Source organism: Cervus canadensis, chromosome 25 (assembly GCF_019320065.1).
Source record: "Cervus canadensis isolate Bull #8, Minnesota chromosome 25, ASM1932006v1, whole genome shotgun sequence".
In the NCBI taxonomy this organism is placed as follows: domain Eukaryota; kingdom Metazoa; phylum Chordata; class Mammalia; order Artiodactyla; family Cervidae; genus Cervus; species Cervus canadensis.
Genome location: NC_057410.1, coordinates 13832266 through 13858001, shown reverse-complemented (window position 1 = coordinate 13858001; position 25736 = coordinate 13832266). Strand labels below are relative to the sequence as shown.

General features: G+C 32.2%; 1 protein-coding gene across 7 annotated transcripts in view; it reads right to left on the bottom strand.

The window, feature by feature from the left end:
• Positions 1-1119: 1119 nt before the first annotated feature.
• CNOT2 (CCR4-NOT transcription complex subunit 2) overlaps positions 1120-25736 on the bottom strand; it is a 124508-nt gene continuing 99891 nt past the window's right edge. For all 7 annotated transcript variants that reach the window (XM_043447153.1, XM_043447157.1, XM_043447152.1 and 4 more), the window contains 12 exons: positions 22144-22291; positions 21215-21397; positions 18894-18973; positions 16194-16319; positions 14285-14409; positions 13211-13331; positions 12958-13114; positions 12030-12091; positions 11891-11940; positions 9987-10087; positions 8140-8284; positions 1120-2280 (listed from right to left, as the gene is read on the bottom strand). In XM_043447153.1, the coding sequence (XP_043303088.1) occupies positions 2194-2280; positions 8140-8284; positions 9987-10087; positions 11891-11940; positions 12030-12091; positions 12958-13114; positions 13211-13331; positions 14285-14409; positions 16194-16319; positions 18894-18973; positions 21215-21397; positions 22144-22291 (1385 nt within the window). In that variant the 3' untranslated portion in view covers positions 1120-2193. The remainder of the gene's footprint in view (positions 2281-8139; positions 8285-9986; positions 10088-11890; positions 11941-12029; positions 12092-12957; positions 13115-13210; positions 13332-14284; positions 14410-16193; positions 16320-18893; positions 18974-21214; positions 21398-22143; positions 22292-25736) is intronic.

Genomic DNA, 25736 nt, shown 5'->3' with positions numbered 1-25736 from the left:
AAAAGGAACTCAGAAAACTGGAAAAATATGCACTTAAAACTTTGCATATGGCAGTTAAAACAAACAAGTAGAGAGCCACTTGATGAGCTATCTTGTTTTTGTGAGTTATTCAGAGTCCCAATCGTGATAGTGGTAACACTTGTTATGTTTATACTTGCAAGAATAAAGATCCCCTTCCATTTTTTTCTTTCTACCTGTTTCTTTTGATTATGTAGGAAAAGTTACATTTTACATAGTATATTATTATAAAAAAAATGTAATCTGCTTTTAAGAAATTGATTTCTGGATTTAATTCTTATTTATGTCAAATTAGGTGTGTTCTGTGAAGTTTTTTTTTTTTTTTTGCGCAGAAGTTAAATTACATAAGTACCATTTTCCTACAGAAGAGATGCTTTGGTTTAAATCTAAAGATTATAAAATCTTGACATTTTTATGTCAGTTTCTTATATCTCAAAATATATAGGAAAAGGTAAATCTTGAGTCATTCTATATTCCTGATATACAAATAAGTTTATATATGTTTCATTTTCAAACATGATTTAGTCAATGTCAATAAACGTTCATTCTTCATAGAAAAAAATAGCTTAAAAATGAAAATTTTAAAGAATAAAAACTCATTGCTTAAAAAAAAATTTCCATCTCTAGTTCTGCTTTCATAACTTCAGTATTTATCTTTAAATGGAAAAGAATCCACCAACGTGTATGTGAAATAACCAGGCAAGCAAACTGAAGGGAAAGATGATTCCACTCCTCTTGGGCTTAATTTGTACATTATTTAAGATATATCTCAAAGGTCTATTAAATTTCTTATATACTACTCACAAAAGCAGAGTGTTTTGATTGGGTGTACGGAGTGTTCAGAAGTTTTATTTCTAATGCTGTTATTATTCAGTTAAAAAATAGTTTTGTTTAGACTTGGTTAACACTAAGAGTGTCTAAATTTTCAACCTGCAAATGAAATGGGATATGGTTCCATTAAAGGTGCTGTCAAAAGCAAAAAAAAAAGACTGCATTTTATATTGTTCAGTCATACCATTCAGTTGTCTAAAACTTTTTCTTCTCTATTTTTTCATGTTGAAGAAATAAGTTCACAATTTCAAATCAAAGTCAACACTGCAGTGAGGAGAGCTTTTCTACTTTATTACAAAGAGAAGAAGCCTTTATGTGGTCAGAAAATACAAGATTGATCTTTTTTTTTCTCTTCCTATGAAACGCTGCTGTTCAAACAGCCAGAGTGAATTGTCTCAGTTCACTTCTTTAAGTCCCATCACATTCACTTGGGTATGGATGTCCTTGGCTGCTGAAAATCTGGCCCTTGAGTGCACAGGGCGACCAAGTCCCCTGGCCAGCAGTTCCAGAATGTCCCATTTTCATATATTGCATCCATGCACACCTCCTAAAAATGAGGCACAGCAGGGCAAACATTTTCCAAAATAGATGTCATATATATAATATATACACATTCGTACATACATACCTTTATTCATGTGATGTCCAAAAATTTAAAAAAAATGTACACATTTATTACAAAATCGTAACAAAGACTGGACAGTGTTTTGCTCATTCTGGAAAGATGAAGCTCAGTAATAACACAACCCTGGAAACCATCCAGAGATTGTGGCAATATCTTTCTTCTAAACAGTCAGATATTCTTGCGTTAAGCTTGGCGAAACTGCCTTTCAAAAACAGAAGGGGAAGTAAAATGAAGGAAGCAGACCTTGCTCATCTTTCCAAATGAAATACGAGAAGGATCTTCACATAAAAATGCACAAACATTTGTTATTTTATTACCAATAGTGCTACAATGAACAATGCAAATTTTGTGGTCTAATTCTGTTGAGTCTCTTGTGGGTTTTCTTTTTTTACATTTTAGAAACTAAATGGTAAACTTCTGTCAGTGTACTTGCTTGTCTTTACAGACCCAAGTCTGTCTGCTGGCAAAAAAAAAAAAAAAAAAGAAAATAAATGAAAAAAAATTCAGACCCTGCTCGAACTAGAGAAAAACAAATTACAAATTTAGTTGTTGGGCAGCACATAATTAGTAAGGCAGGACCTCAAATGGTGACCCTTTGCGTAAGCCAATTGCCAGATCCTCAAGGACTTAAAACCAGGGTGCCTGAGCCACATCAGTTCTGCAGTTCTGCTGAGTATTGTGCTGAGACAGCCATACCCCAAGAAAAGGGAAGTCTTTTTTTAGAAGGCTTGCTGAGCAGGGTTGTAGTTGAAGGTGGATGGCAGGTGAGGCCGTTCTTCTAATTTGTCATATTCCAGATGGAACTCCTATAAAACCAAATTTAAAGATTTAGATGATTTCCTCTCCCTCTGATCTCAGATTTTTGTCAAAATATATTTTATTTACTATATGAACAAATAAAATACCTACAAGGTATGTGAATGAAGACATACCAACTCTTTTTTCCCCAGTAAGTAAAATATAGCTTGAAGAAAAATAATGTGTTGTAGTTTCTATCTGATATATACAAAAATGTAGACTTTCCACAAAAAAGTCAGAGACTAGTCATGAGCATCTATTTTATGACACAGAAATTTTATGCATTTTTTTTGCTCAAAAATAAAAGTTTGAAGGGAGCAATTACTGTATTGCTAATAAAAACTATTAAAAATTATAATTTAAAGTAAAGCTACCTTCAGTGAGGTATAAAACTTAAAAACCTTTTTTTTTTCATGAAAAAAGTTTAGAAATAAAGGATTTCTCAATTTGTCTTATCGCATGTTTTTAAAAAAACAAACATTAAAGTTATTTTAAGCTCATTAACTGGGGAAAACTCACACCTCTCCAGACTTTTCATTTCACAATCCTCAAATCCTGAAAAGATGCAAATGCCACCCCAAAACTGACAGTGCTTTTGCTACAGGCACATTTGAAGATGAACTATATATAGCTCATTTTAATTAAACTTTCAAAACACTACATGAGCTTTAAAATTTAAGAATGATAAAGCAAATTCTTCATACTTCCCCAAGATCAAGAAGAGTGATGAAGAATATAACTTTGTATATTAAAAAACAAAACAAAACAAAAAAACACCTTTTTAAGACCAAAAGGCCAGAGGTTCTAAAATTAATTCTACAACCTGAATTCAGGTAGCACAAGCCATCTCGGTTAATTCCATTTAAAACATTATGAACCATTATATGTACTACACACTAAAGAAAGCCAAGTAATGTCAGTACCATGGCTTAATATATTTTACCTGTTTTATTTCAAATTAATTTCCATTATTAACTGAAAATTTCATTATTACAATGAAAACCTAGGTCATGAGTTATAAAACCAAAGATTTAAAATTTTAGGATATTACAATAAGAATTATAAAAATAGCAGGTATCAGAAGCCTAGTATGTGTCAAAATTAGAGACAGAACTAATTTTGTTCTCATCTTCATAACTGTAAAGTAGACATCACTATTTTCATTTTTGCACTGGAGGAAAATGAAGTTCATAAGTAACCTGCCCAAGTCATACAATAACTGGCAGATCAAGGATTAGGATCCATACCTGTAGGACACTGAAGTCCATAATTTTTCCAGTGTAACACATTATTTTTAGCCCAAGATCCAAAACTACTTACACTCCTATCCAGAAATAATGTTGAAAAAGATCAGTCCAGTGACAAATGTCTGAAAGGAAGGCACACTGTGATGACTTTTAAAAAGTTCACTTTAGAGTTAACTAAGGCACAGAGCTTATTTGCTTATCAGTAAAAGTTTAGCAAACACCAGCAGTAGCATCACACTCAACACAGCCTCCCTAATGCTTTGTGTAGGCACCTCTCCCTCTCTGGATGTCCTGTCTAGGGTTTAAAAGAATTTATTACCTGGCGAAAGATAAGTTATCTAAATTAGTAGAGAAAGTATCTTCCTGTTGTATCATTCTTTAGAAATTAAAATTGGCTAACTAGTTCCAAAATATGTGTAGTAATTGGGTAAAAAGTGTATTTGTAGCTGACAAATCATATACTCCACTATCTAAGATATAGAAATTAAAATTTTGTTCCATTGTCCTGTCCTCATCATTGTACACTATTGAATTACACTGTATTATCAGAATTTAAACTAGAGTAACTTCATCATATTAGAAGATCAGTCTAAACCTAGGGAGTAAATATGATAATTAAAAATCTCAAAGACTTTATATATCAGAGATTCAGAAATTAAAGAGATCAAATTTGGTCTCATTTTTAAAATCTTTTCATCTTCTATGTCTTTTTATTTTTCTTAAAAGACATAAAGCTCACACTTTTTCTTTGTTCCCTAACTTTACTGATCATATCTTTTTTACATGTTTATCTTACATGTACACATGTCCCACACACCACACACACACTTTTGTATCATCTGTAGGGGCAAGAAGTGTGTCTGTTTTGTGTATCACTATCTACTGCCCAGAATACTGAGAATACTACTGAGTTGCCAGGCTCCCAGCAGGGGTATAATTAATGGCTAGTGAATAAATGAACATAAATTTTCATTCGTTTTAGGAACAGAACACTTAAAATAAATATTCTAAGATTAGGTATTTGAAGGTCTATGCATATAATTGCTTTAATGGAAAAAAAGAATTGTAGATGACAGTTAAATGGTTTAAAGACTAGAAAGAGTTCTAGGTACTAAAAATTACATTTATAGTATGTTATGATATGCTAAAGGATCCTAAACATTTAAAACCCTACTCAGTGTTGGATCCATAAGGTAAAGTCAGCCTGAAAGAATTCTGACACTTTGAGTCTTTATAGTTTGAGAAAGCGATCTTCACCTAAAAATTTTATGTGGATAAAATTATTTTAAAAATCTTGCTCATTAATACTATATATACTGTAACAAATTTTTAAATAAATAGGATATTTAATAATTCCAACTTAATTACATGGGAGAGATCACACAGTGTGTCAACAAACAGATTATCTAGAAAAGAATAAGCAAATATGATGTCAAATCTTTTTTGTGTGTGTTCTTTCTTTTGGTTACAGTGTCTAAATTTTTATGAAAATAATTATTGACATATAGGAAATTCTTTATATAAGTAATGGGGCTGTATCCTAGAACTCACAGAAAATTTTAGGGGAGAAAGTATACTGCTGATTTAAATAATCTAATCCCTTATTTGAAATTATAGTTCTTCAGTTCTCTGAAAATATTAAGTGATTTGCAGAAGTGAAAGAGAGAACCTCATTAAGTATGACTGAAAACCTGATTATGGTCTCAATCAGGTCAATACTTTTCAATAATACCATGATAACATCAAGCTATTAACTTATAATACTATTTCATACAGAAGGCTTCTTATCAGTTGATGCTATTACATTCATGTTCTTTACCTGTGAATAATAAACCATAACCACTTTACAGATGGGGACTTTGACTTGGGACATGGCACATCAATGGATTTTCTGTAGTTTGATGAAGTATGTTAATAAATATACTATGGGATTCTTAATTCCTAATCCAATTTCTAGAAAAACAGTGAAAACATCCTTAAAAAAAAAAAAACACCCAGAAGCCTCTGTGAAAAGTTTATTCTGTGAATATAACATAAAAGTTTTAAGTCCATGAATTTTTTAAATAGAATCAAAAGAAGAGAGCTGCATATTAATACTTGATAGAAATCAGTATTTCTGCTTATTTTCATCACTATGAAAATAATTTTGTTGAAGAATATCAGTGCAAGTGGCCAACAAATTACTTTAAGAAAGATTTCTCAAAATAGTTTAATAATGATATTTCTCAAGTTTTATTTTTCAACTTCACGGCTAAAAATTTTAAAGGTAAAAGTTAAGGCAAATGCTCAACTTACACAGGAGAGATCAGACAAAGCTGGGTAAAATTATTACTTTACATATACACACACATATAATTTTCTTTAAAATGACATTTACCTGAGGAAATTAGGGGACTTATTAATCTTTAAGTTGTTTCTGACTATTTCTCTTTCTGGAAAACTGATTTTTTTTTTCATGTAAGTTGATTTCCTCACAGATTTCAAACTAAAATTCAACTAAAATTACACATCTACTGATGCAAATATCTATTTCTTTTTGCATATGTTTGGAATAGTTTATGATCTTGAGCAAAAAGCTTCAATGAATAGAACAAACTTCAGTTATTTACCATCAGAATTTTTCCCTCCCACAGATACTCCTCCCATAGAAGCAGGTTCTCTAACTATGGCGCCAAGGACCAGCACTATCATGGGCATCACTTGGGAATTTGTCAGCAAAGCAACTTCTCATGTCCCACCCACAGACCTACTTGAACCAGAAACAAAGCAGGTTGGCCCAGCAACCTGCCAGATGATAAAACAAGGCCTCCAGATAATTCTGAAGCAAGCTAGAACCACTGACCTAACAACAATCAGAATTTCTCCACCTTGGATTTATGGTAATAATTTGTAATAACAACACTGATAAAAACAACAACAAACTACCAAAACTACTCTCCTATATCAAATAGCTAATGCATGCCAAGCAGTGCACTCAGTGTACATGTGTGCCTGTGTGATCTCAATTAACCTACATGAGGATAAGAGGCAAAAATCATTTTGATTTAAAAGATAAGGAGAGAGAGAGAGAAGTCGCTCAGTCATGTCTGACTGCGACCCCATGGACTGTAGCCTACCAGGCTCCTCTGTCCATGGGATTTTTCAGGCAAGAGTACTGAAGTGGGTTGCCATTTCCTTCTCCAGGGGATCTTCCCGACCCAGGCATCGAACCCAGGTCTCCCACATTGCAGGCAGACGCTTTACCGTCTGAGCCACCAGGGAAAGGAAGCAGGTTTGGAAAGGAAACTGGTACAAGGTCAAAGTATAAACAGCAGAAACAGGAGTTAAATTCAAATCCTGATACAAGAGTTATGGTTTTCTACTTCACTATATTTATTAAAGAACAGGTAATATACACAATGTCCTGTATACTATTTGTAATTAACTATTTGTATTTAACTAAAAGGATAGGTCATGAATCTACCTTTTAAAGTCAAGAGGTGAATATTAGAATTGTTAAAATAACTCAAGTACAGTGTAGAGTGGTATCTAGACTTGGACTGAGAAGCAATGATATTTATCATTAGAGAAATACCCAAAAATAATAATAATGAGAAAAGGTTTAACCTTTCATATGTGTTGTTGTCATCTTTTTTTGGGGGGGGAGCTCACTTTTTCTATTTTTTTTTTTCACGTTTTATATGAAGTCTTTTAGTGATGTAAAATTTTGTAATAATTATCTGGTAAGCATCTTATATTATCTTTTAAAAATGTTTTACTCTTCAGTTTAGTAAAGCTGATTTAAAAAAACACTAAAAAAGTATCCAATGAACAGTCAAGAAATAGTTTTTTCTGTTTAAATTTAACAAAACCAACAAAACTAACTCTTTAATTTTTAATCCTTAGATTTGTCAGTGGAAAGAGCATTCAGAGAAATCCTGAAGTTATGAAATCAGACACTGTGAACGATATTTTCTACTAGGTAGAGTAAGTACATACACAAGGAACTAAACACAAATGTGTAATATGCTACAGCACTGATGAAAACTGCATGTGGGACAGTTAGAAAGGTGTTTTTGTGAGGAAAAGTTGCAAACCAAAACAACTTTTCCATTGGCCTCTTCCCCTCAGTTATTTCACATCCTAGTCAAAGGAACAATCATGATTAATGCTTGCAATTTTCTTTCTTTATATTTACTTGCAAATAAAAACTCAACCATATTTCCTGCAATGAGTGCAAGTGTTTAAAAAGTCTACGTCTATTTATGTACTGGTTTTAGGAAAAAAATCTCACATTTGCTTAAAGTAATAATAATATAAGAATACATGACCGGGATTGCAAGAGGGTATCTTTATTTTACAACTGAGCAGACACAAAAATATTTCAAATGTCACCAAGGCTTGTGAAAAATTACAAAATTTCTTACCAAGTTCAATCATTTTCCTAAACTACAGGTAAAATGAACTACTTCCAGATACTCTCAGAGAATTTAAAACAAGCCAAGAATGTGGAGACAATGGACTCAGCAAATATCTGGCACATTATTAGAATGGATGTACATATAAACAGATAAAAGAGGACACTTCTTATTAAAATTTAGATTTATACATTTACACATTTGCACACGGAAAAAAATATACCTTAGCTACTTTCCTCCAGTTAAGACAGTCAAAGAAGTAATATGTTCCCCTCTCATATGTATTGGTTTTCATTGTTGGCTCCATGCCTGGTGCCCTGGTAATCCATACTCGTTCTTCTTTGTGGTATCTCCAATCACGGTTAAAACTTCAATTTTTAAGAGAAAAAGACAATTAATTTTTCCCTTTGGCTCACATCAAACATTTTCTACATCTTGTAAAACAGTTTTCAGAAAATAATCAATACAATAACTATATGAATATTGATGCTTCTTCACCCTGATTTTTACTGTTATTAAATACAAACCTAGTAAAATAAATATAGGAAAAGACTTTTAAAATTTATCCCAAAACCACACTCTTTAATTAATACACAGATCTTTATTTAACTGAAGAAATTTTTTATGCAAACAAAATGAGATCTTAAAAGCTCTATGAGCAATGTGATAAAAACTTTGGCAGACCAAAAAAAGATCCAGTGTTCCAGAAACTTCACTCCTTTTTTGTTCTTAATATTCAATAAAAATTGAGATATCTATTAAAACAAACAAAAATCTCAACTATTTGTGTTATTTTGTAAGAAACTAAATGCAAAGCCTATTTGAATTAATTACTTAAATTCACATAAAATTTGTAACTAATTTCAAATTTAAAAATATTTAGAAAATTCTTAATAAGTCTATTATTTTTATTTTTTATTCAGATCTTTGATCCTAAATTCTCAATAGCCCAAAGGATATCCATTAATATTCACATGAGTATCAATGACAGTTTACACCACCTGTAAACCAGGGAAGTAACATCCAAAGGAGGTAAATGTACCACAAAAAATGTCTCTGGTAGAACAAACCTCCATGCAAACAAATTCCTTCCTATCAATACAATGAGGAGTTATTTTAGACATATATTTTATATATGTTTATATATTTTTAGACATAAGTAAGATATGAGACAGAACTGCCAGTGATGGATGAATGAATGACTGATGAATTTATTTATGTATGGAGTAAATCAAAAGGAAGAACTAACAAATGCTATCTTACAAAAAATGAGGGAAAACATGGAAAAAACCAAATTCTCAATTGAGAAATTAAAAACAATTTATTACCAACACAGTGAATTTTACACTTTAAAAGTATCTGATCCAACGCCATTTGTAGAAATGTTAATAATATAAAATACTTAACTCTATAAAAAGGTCTCCCAATCATTACGTCATAAGTTTTTGGTAACAATTCACTTTATAGTAAACACGATTAATAGTCTATTGCTAACAAAATGTTACCAACTGGACATAAAAAAATGACACAAAATTTTTATTCTTAGAGCATCAGGTAAAAACAGAAATGCTCAGAAAAACAATATATTCAATGGACCAATTTCTTAATACTAGTTTATTTAAGTTGGCCAATAGGCTTCTGGTAATAACCATGGAGTTCATTTTATCAATACTTCAAAATACACAAGAAATATGCACAGTGCCTTGCCCCTATAATGCTCAATATATATAATAAATGATGAAATTCACTGTCAATAGCATTAAGTGCTTCCACAAGGAGAAAGATGACCCACAGTTATGAACCATATCCTATACTTCATTTATTTATAAAAATCAGATTTACCAAATGCACGAATCAAGCTGATCCTGACTTCTTACAAATTTAGGGTTATTTAAGTTTGAAAATGCTTTTTATGTATACAGCTAAAAGCAAAACAACTTAAATTTCTTGATGAATATTTCTGTTCTAAAAACAAAGACAAAAACTACAGCCATTGTCATTTAAAAAAATATTTTAGAATAAACAAGGTCTATCATAATACAAAAGTTTTTAAAAATACTTTGAACATACAGCTCTACTGCAGCTAAAAGTTGTAATACGTCTCCTCCGTTCATGTAATAGAGATAGAAAAGAAGGTCTTCTCCATATCGGCCAAGTTTTATTGCAGCCAGCTGGAAAAGATAAATTATTCTGAAATGTAAAATGAGTTTGAAAATTGTAACATATAACTGATTCCACTAAAGTAAAAATGTAAAGATAAAACAGAAACTCCTCTTTGCAGCAGATAACTGCCATTACATGATTACAGAGGTAAGTTATACAATTTTAAAAGGGAGTTTCATCATTTGAATGACTAAACTCATTGAACAATTATTTCTGATATATCTATTTTATGTATTAACAGGAGGAAAAAGCTATATAAAACTTTCTGAGCAAGCTCTAATGCTGTCTTACTCAAGAGTCTGTTAATAATCAATGTGGCAATAATAGTGGAACACTGTGTTCAGAAAAAAAGGACTTACATTCAAGTCTTAGTATCATTACTTACTAATATGACCATATCCAAGTTCTTTAATGTCTCTGACCTTTCAATTATAAAACGTAGTTAACGATACCAACAAGGATTACTAAAAATGTAACTGAAATTAAGTGATAATGTGAATGCACTTTGTAGAGTGCCTGATACATACAAGCCTTAAATATTAACTGAATTTACATCTGACAGTGATTCACAAAATGGTTATGTACTTTTAGCACAACATAGATAGATAAGTATAAAAATCACAACGGGATACATTCTTTATTTTGTTTAAATGGATGACCAAAAGATGGCTACTCTACATGTCACTCCACAGAGGAGAAATAACTGCCTAACAAACTGTCAAACACAAGCTCAATAGTCTCAAATTCTCACATTAAAAGAAATATTTTTTTATCTCTTTATCTACACTTGTATTTAAATGTTTGTTTAGTTATTGTTACACATTCTTTGAATGTCATTTTTCTCTCCTTTCATATTATCCCCATTCAAGCAACAGTCTTCAATGTGACAAATTATCCTAAAGCATTATTTCTTAAATTGTCACGAGAAAAGGTTCTGCAACCCTCAAGTCACTGGAGCCATAAATGAGTGTTATCGTGGAAGTGGCAGCAAATCACATAATCCATAAACAGAAAAAAACTAGCTCTATCTCACACTTCTTGTCTTCCATCTACTCAAGTATTAAAAGACATTAACAAACACATGTTTCTCTTTACTTGCCTATCTGCATCATCAACATCCATTTGACTACACAACTGCATGGTACAGAAGCAGGACACTATTTATATTTATATTATACATATTTATACACATAACACAAATATATAATTTTTAACAAAATATACGTATCCTTTCACATGACCAAAATCTAGTCCCCTAAGGCAGAAGTGTTTTCTTTCTTAGAATAATAATAAAAAGATTAAAGCTGTAAACTCTTAACAGTTATCTATAACTAGAAATTTAGGTAATTAAAAATAGAAAATGAACCAAAAAAAGTCAAAGATAATAGCTTTAAAATGTATTTTTTTCATTAAAAACATTGTACCTGCAGTATTCATAAGGAAAAATCTTTCTCATTGATACATACATAAAATGAAAATATCAGGAGGAAATTTATCAAAATTTCCATGTTACTTTGTTCCCATCAACTGTGGTTATGGTTACACCCTGTTATTAATAATTATAAAAAAGATTTTACTGGTCCTAACATTGTTTTTAAAATATTTAAAAAATATAACCCAGACCTCATCAAAACACAAGATTATAAACAAAAATAGAAATTAAATTGTTACATACAACAAAATGGACATACAAAAACATACCTCTGAGACCACTGCTAATTATTTCAAAAACTATGCTGTCAGAATTGAAAAACAGCACCTAAAAACAGATAAATTCATGCTGACTGAGTAGAATAATAAACTACACTCACCTTATCCCTAATGTGAATGTTCGTTAAGTACTCAGATGGAACATGGAAGTCTGGATAATAAAATGAAAAAAGCCTTATTAACTGATTCTCAGTTACAAATACATTTTTTAAAGGTCTAAACAAAAACAGGTTATCCTACCTATGTCTTGAGGTCGACAAGGTGAAGATGCCCAGGGTGATGCAAATTTGGGGTAGAGATTTCTGAATAAGGGGAAAAAAAACCATTCTGAAGTCCAAAGTAGAAAAAGAGATTTCTAATTTTATTTTAGGAAATCAAGAAAAACAATGAATTTAATATATTAAGATGCGCATCCTCAAACTTCCAATTTCTTTTCTTGGTTTTACTATGGCTTACACAGCAGGAAACTGAAACAAGGTTAAAAAATATACATCCATATATGCACATTTGTATATATAAATTACTACTTCAAACTCAGAATGCTTTAAGCTCATTAATACTATGTCTTCAAGTAAAATTACTTGCCCATTTTTATAGCCAATAAAAAAGTAATTATTATAAACAAAAGTTCAAATTCAGCAAACATTTACAAAGTATCTATTATTATATACCTGGCACTAGGTGCTTATACATTAGCAAGCATAACAAAGATCATCAACCACATGAAACTTACTTTCTGATTGAGGATAGTGGATTGGGAGGGAGACAGACAAAAACAACTCAGAAAATGGAAAACAGGAAGTGGCATGGCGTCACAGACCATCTTACAGACAAACTGAGGTTACCAAAAATGACAAAGTCAAAGTGGTGACTAGAGGTGAGCAGCTGAGGGATCATGAAGGGTAAAATTTCTGGAGGAGAGAAATTCAAGAAGCTGGGATTTCAGGGTTTAGGGAAGACTATATATGTGTATATAGAAACTGCAAAACTTCAAGAGGAATATTACTATAAAGTAAGAGTGATCCAGCAACTAACCTAAGAGGGGATGACCCAGAGTCAGCAGATAGCAGCAACTATGAGTGGCAGAAGATGATACAATTTGAACACATACATTAAAAACTGTAGGGAGGTATTATACACAAATAAAGAAGAAAAGAAAAAAACTTACTCGGGGGAGTTCAGATTGAGGCCTAATGTTGTTAAGTCACTTCCTAATGCAAGATGTACCATTCCTGGGTCTGTCTCTGCTGCCCTGATAAATGTTAACAGGCCGATCATTCCAAATTGGTCCGTCACCATCCCTTGGGGAATGTTAGTAACCCGACCTGGATAAGAAAAACATAGTCGTTTCTATCTTTTAGGAAAAAGGAAGTAAATAAATAAATTCTATAATATCTTTGATATATTCTATAGAGCCTCACCATCAGGTAACACCTGGATCCCTTTTTTCTGCTGGTTATTATTTTGTGTCGTTGAACTTTTATCTCCAGGGAATTTGGGTCCATCTGTACTTGAAGTTGTCTTGCCAGATGTATTCAAATTCTAACATGAAAAAAAAAATTAAATGTGACATTAAAATCTGTTAAGTGTAAAAATTTCAAGTTCATAAAGTAATACTTTTTTACTCATTTTTTAATTACATTTAAGTTGGCAGTTTTTCAAGTTCTACATGAAATTTTTTGTCTCCACAACTGTCCCATGGTATACAAATAAACCCTGTATTATATACCTTTGAGTATTTAAAGGACAAGAAATATATGGAAAATATTTTTATTTATCTCAGATCTTCAGTCACAGACCAAAAAATCCATCTCTGTATCTTAGAACTGTTTGTTACAGGATACACTTGAAGTCATATTTCTCAATACCTTCATTTAGAAGACAAACTAAACACAGTATATTACCTAAAATAGCACCAAAAAAACCTCCAAGGTAAATCAGAATATATGAATCTTTACAATTCATATCTATTTTAATTCTTACCCAATAATCTTCTGTATCAATTATTTTAATATACACCTTCCATCACACACACACACAAAAAGCAATATTTTCATTGAAATGTGGAAGAAATAAACACAATTGTTAAGTCAGAAACAGGAAGCTGAGTTGGTTGAATCAACACAGGAATAAAAATGTGTATAAAGATTCTTCAAGGAGAAAACTTACTCAAGAAAAACACAGCTCCTTAGAAGGCTATAATATCAAACTTCATGGGATCCAGCTGACAGGGACTACAATAAAAGTCTACATTAACTCTGAGAAGTTCAACAGAAATTTGCAAACCTATATGAAATAGGAGAAAAATAGGCTATCTTCTAAGTTACAAAGGTTTTCCACAGTTTTCAGAAGTTAGGTTACTACAGATATTCAAAATAAATAATTTTCTAATAGCATTTAATATGTCCTTAATATAGACTATAAAACTATTAATATAAGAGAAATCTGAAGGGAAAAAACTATGTAACTCACGTAGATAATTCTCAGTTACTTACAGATTTACTGTCATCATTACTTGATGTTGGATCTTTATAACTGGAACCAGGTAATGCTGGAAAATCTTCATTGTGTATTGAGAAGTCCTGGGATTGCTCATTTGCTGGTTTTGTTACCATTCCAACTATATAATGAAAATAATCCAGAGAATTGCAATTGATATTTATGAAATTTTGCTACAAATTATAAAAAGTTAAGCTTTCCTCATGATAATATACCAAAAGGAATTTTTTTTATTATGCTATGAAAACACACTTCAAAAAATTAGTATTCTGGATAACAATGAGTAACTAAATTCTTATATAATTGATTAATAACTAAAATACACAAAATAATACAAGGGAAATAAGTGGTAATCCCATAATTCTAATCTAATGTCACACATAGATGCTGAAAAAACACAGTCTGATACTGGTAACAATTATTAAAATTTTTTGTTTAAAAGCTTGCTTTAAATATTTGACTAGTTACTATAAATATCAGTTAATTGTCAAATAGCAAATGAACAGAATAAATTTTAAAGAAAATGTCAGTATTCTACTTGAAAGTGACTTACAGAGTGAGCAAATTGCAATCAATTATAAAACAACTCCATATTATTTCAGATTTTCTTGGACTCCATGTAATAGATGTAAAACATGCAAGAACTGGGAAGTAATCCTCCCACTATACTTGGCATTAGTCAGGCCCTTATTGGAGAACAATATCCAGTTTGGGGCTCCACAATTCAAGAACGATATGGAGAAACTAGAGATGGTCCAAGGAGAGCAACGGGAATGATTAAAGGGATGAAAAAATGGACCTATGAGGAAAGGTTAAAAACATTAGAGTCTGAACTGAGAATCAAGTAGCTAGGTACTCAACTTCCAGGGCAGATCATTTTTGCTTTTTTGGTGGGGAGGAAAGCTAATTAGGAAACATTTGAAAGTGAATAATAAAGTTTTCCCTTCTTCACATATTATTATTTGTATTCATATTCTGAAAGTAACATAAACCCATGTTGGTTGAAAATGGGAAAAACAGTATCTTAGAACTGATGAAACGATCCCTTTAAGTTCAGTGTTTTTGCTATTAGTCTTTATCACATTCTACCAATTATGTGCAAAGGATACAAAAAAATATGGTTACATTGTTGTTACATAATTTCAATGTCTAGTTCATTTAGCCTGTTAGCCAAATCTCTCATTTATTAAATAAAGATAGTGAAAAAGGGTAAAGTGGTGACCAAGAGTCTACATAAACTATATATACATGACCCATAAGTAGTTCTCAACAGGAGGCGATTTTTTGTTCCCATGAGACATGTGTCAACATCTGTGGTTGTCACAATGGCCGGGGGCACGGTGGGTGGGGGGGGTGCAGAAAGGGTGGGAATAAGGGCGGCGGTGCTACTAGGCATTGAGTAGGCAAAGGGCAAGAATGCTGATAAACATTCTGTAATGCACAGGACAGTCTCTCATTTACAAGAAACTGTCTATTCATATGTCAGTAGCGTGGAGGTTGAGAAACTTGGCTTAGCAAAAATCATCAGTGTATGGTTAGTCATTATTAATTACTAGGAATAAGAGCATGTATTCTTTAAAAAAAAAGTGTGACGAACTGAACAAAGGCAAACCATAGATTATTAAGGTATACTAAGGCAGAAATGCCAGAAGAAAATAACTTCTGAATACCAATGAAGACTTCCTTTTGGGGTTTCTATACAAATTAAGTTTTCCCATTTAACTCTGCTATCATGGTATTCTGGGAAGAAAAAGCACTTTGCATTTATCAACTCTGACAAAACTACATTACTCTGATTAGAAAATACATGTGTGTACACACACATGCAAGCAAATATACACATATATGTGTGTGTGTATAACAGAAAATTTTCACTAGCCATCAATAAAAAGCTTAATTAATTACCATAAGGAGCTCTTCCAGCCAAGGGGTTTATTAATGGAGTTGGGTTACCACTTCCTTCCCTTCTGTTTCGGTCTGCTAATGCTGGAAAATCTGAAAGGTCCAATCCTGTCACATTTTCACTTCCATCTAAATAAGAAGAGACAAACTAGTTACTGCTCTACAAACATTTTGAAGAGATTATTACTAACTATAATAAAATTTGAAATGACAGTGTCTTCTTCCTAAATAATGTACAGCACTGTACTTGGTATATGTAAATGTACAATAAATATTTGTGGATTGACTTTGTGTGAAAGAATTTATGAACAACTCAGCAAAGCAGTATGTACCTACTATATAATAAAGATCCCAAATCCTAGAGGCTTAAGATAGATAATAAGGAGTAAGGTTGTATGTTATTTCTCCTGTGAAAGATGGTCCTCAAGTTATACGTTGCTGACTAGTAAGAGGGGAGACTGTTGTGATAAAATTGCTCTTTTCACTATATTCAAAAACAGAGGTTGTATCTGGAATGCTTGGAACTTCATTTATAACACTGGTGTGATAATGACAGTGCCTCCTGCAAATGGTCTCAATCACATTGGAGGCACGAGCAATGCAAACAGAATCCCTAAGGATACTTTTGGCCTATCTGGCCTATTCCATACACAAATGTGTACACATGTGAGTATGTGAGTGTGTGTGTTTTGCAGTTTAGAGTGTAAGTAGGGTGGAGAACGGAGGATACATGTAGAGATCCCATGTCTGGTGAGTGAAATGTATGAGAATATGACACAAAGCCCAGAAGTTTATATTACCTATTACACAGTAGGCGCTCAATAAATTGAATAAATAAAATATCTGTTCATTTTGAATTTTAAAATATCAGTTCCTTTCCTTTTAAAAACTAAAATTTAATCCAACATTTCTACTTTGCCTATTTTAATCATTACTTTGATCTCTTCTCAATGTGTTAATTATTCTAATACTCTAACAATCTTATATTCTTAATTTTTGAAGAATTTATTTTCTACCTTACTGTTAGTATGCACTATAGTTTTTCTTTGATTTGTCTCATCTAGTGTATTATAACCATTTTCAATTTATTTGCCCCCTCGTTCAGTTTAATTTTCCTCTTAATATTCATAACTAAAAGGATCTCAGAAAGAAACAACTCAAGAACTCTGTTCATAGAAAACAGTTACATTCCAAGTCAGGTGACAATTTAAAATTATGAAGGGTAAAAGATAAAATAATTCAAACCCACTGCTTTTAAAGAAACTGCAGCTTATGAACGCTGAATTCTAAACAGGCATTATATAAAAAGACAACAATACATATCAATAGCTTATATAGTACTTTAAAAAGTAATCTCTCTTGAATTACTTGATTATGAATTCTAACTATAAACTTACAGTGTTAACCTTGAATACACTTCTTCAGGTCCTCTAAGATGGAGTTTAAAATTGGCATGTATTATTTAAGAATACCTAAAAATAGTATTAACTCACAAATTTTTATTTTTAGGGTAAGACTTGGAAACAACTTTCCTAGTGTAAAATATACTTACTTAAAAATGACTTAAAAAAATAATTGTAAAATTTACGGAAGTGTATAAACCGTATTTCAGAATACAAGATGGCACTGAGGCACACTGTCACTTCACGGTTCATTTAGGAGGGGAAAAAACCTCACTAACTAAATTATGATATGCATCCTAATTTCAGAGATATTTAAATATGAAAAAAATGTGCATCTGAGAAACAATGGAATATGGTACTTCATATCAGAACACAAAACTTTAAATGCAAAAAACTAAAATTCTGAAGTGTCACTTGGTCAATCCAGGCTGCTACTAAACATACAATAATGTTGAAAAATTAAAAGCCGATAGCCAGAACTATCATCTCAATTGCTAACCTTCTCATGCTTCCACATACACCCCGTTTCGCTGATCATTCTTCCACCTTCCACTTCCTTTACTATATTTCTCTCAACAATCATACTCATTTTTGCTCCTATGACTATAACAACATCCTTCATTTGCTTTCTCAGGAAAGGGTCTGGAGGCAAGGGTGGAAGAAAGTAAAACCTGAAGCAGAACAGTAACAAAGCCTCCTGTTCTGTTCTGTCTGAAGCCAGCTGATAAAAGAAACCAATAGACTGCAAAAATTTGTTACTGTCAAAATCAGAATTGGCTTTCTATGTACTTAAATTTTGAATTTTACACTTAAAACTGGATTAAAAATTTATGAGTTAAATGCAAAAATTAGTATTATTAAAACTATTAAGAAAAAACTGTAAGTGCTCCATATAGTTTTAAAGGTTTCTTCAATCTGGGTCTCTATAGCCAGAATGCCACAATGCTCAACCTAGTTTAGACTATAGTGAAAGGACTGAGGATAAGAAAAGCTCTTGAAGCAAAAAGATTCTGAGGCACAAATATAGACTAAGTTAACGTTCATGCTTTCTCCAGGTGTTAAGAAAACAAATCTGAGGTTATAACACTGCTATTACCATGCCAAGTGAAAAAATATATTTAACTATCTTTTAACTACTGACTGAATTAAATCCTATTTCCTGTCAAATTCTCCCCTAAATTAAGTTCTATCATTTAAACACAAAAATTCCTTTAATTATTTTAAGACCAGTATGTTGAACTGCTTTATATTTCAAGATCTATCATATTTTTATAGGGTACTAGCTCCAGAATAAGCTTACCTGTTCCATTAAAAATGTTACTTGATAAGGAGTTATTCATTCCAAATGCCTGATTCCTGTTCATTCCAAATCCAGACATACTGGGTACATAGAAAATAATTTTAGATATACAGTAAGAATACTAACTTTCAGATGAAGAAAAACAAAAGTGTTTACTTTTGATCTCCTCATATAAAACAACATGTCTAAAAACAAACACTAATTTTATTTTTGAGTTGAATATTTTTATTTAAAGGTTCCCTAAAATCCTTCCATGAACAACTGAGAACCAAAACGATCAGTTAAAAAACAAAAAGCAAAGAATTTATATAAGGCTTGAGGAAAACAGATTAAGGGTATCATTCTGTGTACTTGGCGAGTCAACCTACTGAATATACTGAAAGACGTAACTAAATTCAAAAATAGGTGATTTAGTTTAAGACTATTCTTGAATATTTGTTTTTCTTTTACTACTGGTAAAATGTGCTATTATTACTTTTCATAAAAGATCTTCATTCATATAGTCTGTCTTTTCCCAACTAGAATGGACAGAGTTCATGTCAGACATACCTTTGCATCTCTCTGCTCTTAGCATTCAGGAGGATACAAAAGGCACTCAATAAATGTTTAGTTGACCTGAATTAAATGGTGTTTTTCTTTAACTGAATTCAGTGTTCTAAAACACATCATTCTTATCAAGTGTATCTTTTAGTTATTTTTTTAAAAATCTCTCCATAGTTCCCTTAATTCTAAATTAAGGTACTTGGTAAATAGTTACCAAAGCCTCCCTTTTCTGCACAAGCGTAAAGATGGGAAAACAAACAAACAAAAAATAAGGCTGAATTTAAAGTGAGGTCAGAGTAATTAAACACGTCAAAAAGAACTGTTAACGCAAGTTCTACAATGAAAGAATGCATTTTTAACATCAAATAGTCTGAAAAAAGACAGTTGTATTAGTGTTATGAGTAAGGTTAAATTGAAGATGACAGGGTTTTTTTTTTGCCTAGATTTGGAAAACTAACTATAGCCAAAGCCAAACAGTATTTTCATAAAATAATGCAGCTGGTGAAACAATACTCTAGAGAAGAGCAGAAAAGTCAACAGAAAGTTTTGTTTAATAGTGCGTTAGAACTGCTGACGATAGAGGTACCCTCAAACATTGAATAAGCAGTAAGAGATGAAAACATTCCATAATACATACATCTTATCAACAGTACTAAGCAGGGCTTTAGAGACCCACACTTCATTGACAATTTATAAGAATATTTACAAGCAAAGTATTTACAACTAGAATGTGAAAAAACATGGGAAAGCAAAAATTTAAATATACATTCAATGACATACTACAAGAATGCAGAAAGATGTGTTAAAGTCCAAAAAGTATTACATGATTAGGAAACTGTCAAGGAGATGAGTCTTGAGAACCCCTTTACAGAAATAACTTTGGTAAAAATTAAAAGAGCAGTCAAAATTATAAAAGAAATGCTCATATAAGTCTTAAAGTAAGAACTGGAGGTTATGGGATGAACATTAAGTTGGAAACGTGCTAATAACCTATTTTTATTCAGAATTTACAAGTACTAAGTAAGAGAAAGTAAATTAAACGGGTACCATGATAGCACCTACACCCTTTACCCACTATGCTGCCCATTAAAAAAAAGATCAAACTAAAATACCACTTTCACAATAAAGAAAGCCCTGTATTACAGACATAACTCTCATATAAATTATCTGAACAGCTTTAAAGTCCTAACAAAATATGTAACGTTTTCATATTGTTAACTATTATTTGCATAGCAGTATAACAGTGCAAAAAAAGGAGTGAAAAGCACAAACTCTTCTTTTTGTTTTAAATCCCAGGACATGACACTATTTCAAATACTACAGATGTAGTCTTCAAAAGGTCTTTGGTCAGTAAGTCTCCAAAGAACAAAACAGAAATTCGGTTGAAAAGGAACTTAACCAAAGGATAAATGAAGCAAGGCAATAATAATAATATTTCCAGTGCTATTCATAAATATGGAGCTCTTACCACACAGGCGACCAGCCTCATTTAATAGAAGAAGGACTTTTCAACAAAAATTTTTCTGGTTGGCAAACTAACAACAATCCTTTTCTAACAACAGCAAGAAAAAGCAAACTGATTCTCAAAAGAGTATGTCTTTAAGTTTGGGAGTTTAAATTGCTATGTGTAACAAAAAGAGAAGCTTTGGACAAAATATATGATGAAACACACTTATGAAACAGAAGCCAAGACTCAAGAACAGAACGTTGAATATGAAAAGGCAAATTTGAAAATACCCAGAAAGAACAATTATACACAGTATCAATAAATATCTTACCTGTTCACAGTAAAAGGTTGTCGAGAAGGCTGCTGCTTTGGCATACATATTATGCTTGGCGAGCTTCTGCTGGGGCTACCTAACCCTGAACTGCTCATGCTATTTGTCCTGCTAGGAATTCCAATGCCCTGACCAACCTGGGAGTGGTTCATCATATTCCTAGGGTTCATAGGCAAAATGCCCCTGAAAAAGAAGTCCAGTACACTAAATAAGCTCTCTATAAGCACTCATTAAAATTCTCTGTAAATAATCAATCGACCTAACCCTAGAATTTCAGATACACTTTCAAATTGCATTGTAAATTTTTATTCATTTAATTCTCTTGTCTGGTCATTTGAAAAGAGAAAAAGCTTTCTGAAAGTCAAAGTAAACAAACCAACAAGAAAGGGCAAATTTTAGAAGAATATATGGTGATAGCAAAGATGAGAGAACTATTGGTGTGACTATCACATAAAATACAAACATATTTCACATATATATTTTGAATAATTTCATTCCAAATGTATGTCATTCTATCTTCTTAATACTAAGATGCATCATTTTTTGTGATCTGCTTTATTTTATTCTCACTGGAACAATGGATGTGTGGTGAGGGAGCAATAAATAGAATCATCTGAGGAGTGATTTGAAATTGCACATTCTCCTTTGAAGAAGAGAGTTTGCTTTTTTGAAAAAAGATCCCCAGGTGGTGATTAATCCTTGATACCCATCCCAGCTGATAACCAGTATGCTAGCTGCAAGATAAAAGCATCTTACACTATACTTATCAATTTGCAATGAAATTAAATGAGCATAGGGTATCAACTTTCTTTTCCTCAGGCACTGAACCAGAAAATCAAATAAATAGTTACTTTATTAAAAAATTAAAAAGCTCGCTTACTCTACAAAGATACATTTTGAGAAATATTCTGGTCCATCAATATAAATACCTGCTTGGAGATGGAGGCGTGTGAAGTGACATTGTTGGTACCCCTGTTGTTGGCGTGACGTGGCTCGGTAACTGAGTGCCTTGTGATAAGCTGCGATTTAACTGAGGGGTATTGTTGCTCATCCCCCTCATTGGAAGGCCTAGTGCACCTATTAAAAAAATTCAGAAGAAGGAAATTCATTGCCATCAGGAATGAAATTGCTATCCATCTTCTGGAGTTGGTAATTTAAAACATTTAAAAATGACCTAACGTAAAATAATATGCAAATTTTAAATGGAAATATTCAATTCACTCCAAATGGACTCTAATCTGATTTTAACAAAAATGTTTGTCTGAAATTTAATATTATGAATTTTCATATTGCTTCCATTTTTCTATTTTTTCTTCTTTGCTTTTATCTATCTTCTTTTCATATTTCTATTTTACAATAAACTATGTCTGCCAATAACAAATTAGATGACTTGTTTCAATAAAAACATTTTGCATAAATATGCCTTTAAGAAATTTGCAATCTTGTGTTTTTATATTTTAAATCATAACTGAGTTACACAGACATTTAATCCCCACTTTGCTGAAGTAGTTTAAATTTTTAATTGATCCTTTCTAAATGCATTTAAGAAATAGTTTATTTACTACTATTTACACATACATATTTCTCAACATAACAATTTTTATAAACACAATATGTCAGCAACTGTTAAAAACTCAACCTGATATAGCTATGAGACAAGAATGCATAATATTTCAAAAGATTTCAAAGTACAGTGACCTTCTATTTATCTATCATTTATGAGGCCAGATGTGAGGTTAGACGTGTTCAAATATGTGTACTTTTAAAAAACTAGTGAGTTTACCACTCAGAAACAAAATATTAAAATAAAAATAAACCAATTGGGATAAATCATTTCCTGCCTCGTGTTAATATAAAATGATATCAATTATTATTTTCTGAAAAATTCAGAATCATCATCATAGATATTTAATGTCCTAGATGCTTTCCTCCCCTTTTATCCCTCAAAAGTAAGGATGTTCAGCTATCATTTATGCTGTCATCACACCTGCCTATGAATGCCAATATGCTTCCTTTCCTCTATCCTCATACTTTTTGATGCCTCCTGTTTCTAGTCTATTGTGGAATGACGTTATCAGTCAACCACACTTATTCCGAACTGGAGATTAAATAAAAATGGCAAGATAGAATGAAAGTTAATGAACAAGAGGATTTTAGCACAAAGCATTAGACTCCTTCCCCCTCTTTCTGGTCTAACTTTGGGTTCAAGAATTTCAAAGACCTGAATATTTCGAACCTATGACTTCCAAAAAATTGGAATGTATTGTATATGTTCTGAATATTTTCCTTCAAATATTGCAAATTTATTTTCTGGCATAACAGTGTACCACTTTGTAATTTGGGATACCAGTGAATCCTGAAGATTTAGCTGGAATCTGTCAGCTTCAGTACTAAGCTTGTAGCCTAACTGCTTCTCAGCTGAATGAAGCCAACAAATCCAATTTAATGTAACTACTACATTGTATATATATTTATATTCCATGAAGATCTGAGCTTGACTCTATTATTCTTTAAGTCACATACATAAAGTGAATTGAACTAGATTGTATGTTGGTTTAGTCATTGTATGTATGTCTTTCACTACAAGTTTTGTGATCTTGAGTATACCACTAGCTATAGCCACTTCCTCTGAATTTAGGATAAAATAAGGAGGAACAAGAGATTAAAAACCAGCATACACAAGTCATAAGTCTTTGCCTTTTCTCAAGCACACTAGCTTTCCTCTAGGCCCTCTAGATGCTTCTCCCATAATGAACCACCAACATGACACTTTTCACATCACTTACTAAACAACCATCTATTGAGTGCCTAATGTGTCAAGCACTGTGTGAGCTGCTGGGGATATGGCAGTGAACAAGACAAAAAAAGCTCACATCCTTTTCCCTAAATATGCTGTCCTAAAGTCAGCTATAGTTGCAAATTTCCCATAGGAATGTTTCTCACAGTTACTGACCACAAAGAAACATACAATTTTAGAACATGAAGGGACCTTAGAGATCACCTAATCCAATGTTCACATTTTACAGATGAGGAACCTGAGCCTCCGATAAGTTAACTGACTTCTCCAAGGTGACTCAAAGAACCAAGATTAGAATTTAGATTTCTCAGCTCCTGGTGTTCTTAACTGGAACCCTATGGGAACCCAATTAAACAGTAACTGAGCACCCTTGTGAGTACTCACTGACTTGTGACACCCGTTATCTATTCTTTTTCTCTTGCTTTCTTTTCCTGAATATGTTTACTTCTCCAAACTTTTTCTAAACCAACGTATCTTGTCTTTCCCCTCCATTTGCTTTCTCATCTTCTCTGTCTCTGTCAAGTTTCCGTTTCCTCTAGATTTACTTTCCCTTCCCATCTCATTCTCTCTATACCTTCATCATTATAAACAAACATTCATGTTCAAAAGGACTGCACCCTTCTGGCTCCTCAGTAAGATCTTCTGAAGACCCATGAGCTCTGTTTACTTCAGCCTTTCCTATACTACGCTGTACTATGAAAATCTGTAACTTGAGAGATACTGTAGAGACTGCAGATTATCTGACCACTATCAAAATAACTTGAGAAGGAAACAATAATGGGTCAGGTAATTTATTTAACTAATTTTAGATAGGCACATTTGAATTAACCTACAGTGAGGAGGGCAGAGGAAGAGAGTATGAAATAAAGAACTCAAAGATTAGCATTTAATTTTATTTTTTCCTTTAACATTTTGATTTCATGAAAACAGCTAATAAATTCAAATGGTCTGAGCTGCATTTTATTGAGCCAGGTGGGCAGGGGAAGAAATCAAAAGAAAAGAGAGGAATGCATCAATTTCAAACTGGATCAATAACCTCTGAATACTTAATAACTGAGTTACTTTAAATTCAACTGAATTCCTTTAAAACACACAGAATTAATACCACTGACTAGAAACAGATTTATTTTTAGGAATGAAACACACAGTTGTTAAATTTGAGTTGCTTGAGTCAAACTATTAATATTACAACGGGGCAGGGTCAAGGGAGGGAAAATTTTAGTTTTACTAGTAAAATTAGAAACATCACAAAAAATCATCTCTGTCCATGAATCTCCAGGCCAGAACATTGGAGTGGGTAGCCACTCCCTTCTCCAGGGGATCTTGCCCACCAGGGATCGAGGTCTCCCGCATTGCAGGCAGATTCTTTATGAACTGAGCCACCAGGGAAGACCAAAATATTATACCGGAAGACATATAAGCTGAAAGGGGAATAAAATATCTAGCTCATTAAAAAAAAAAAAATCTGACATGAAATAACTACAAGTAGAAAATGTTAAATATGTACACATAAGCTTGTGTGTTGGAAGGACAGCAGAATTAAGTAAAATATATCAAGCACCTAAGAACTATGTGAAGCACTATGCTGCTTCATCTCCTTATAAAGTATTATAGAGAAGTTATTTATCCCTTTTTTACAGACAAGAAATAAAAGAACAAACTCCCCGCTCCCCCAAAAAGAATACCAGGTTAAAAAACAGTTTAAAAGTTTATAGATCTGAAGCA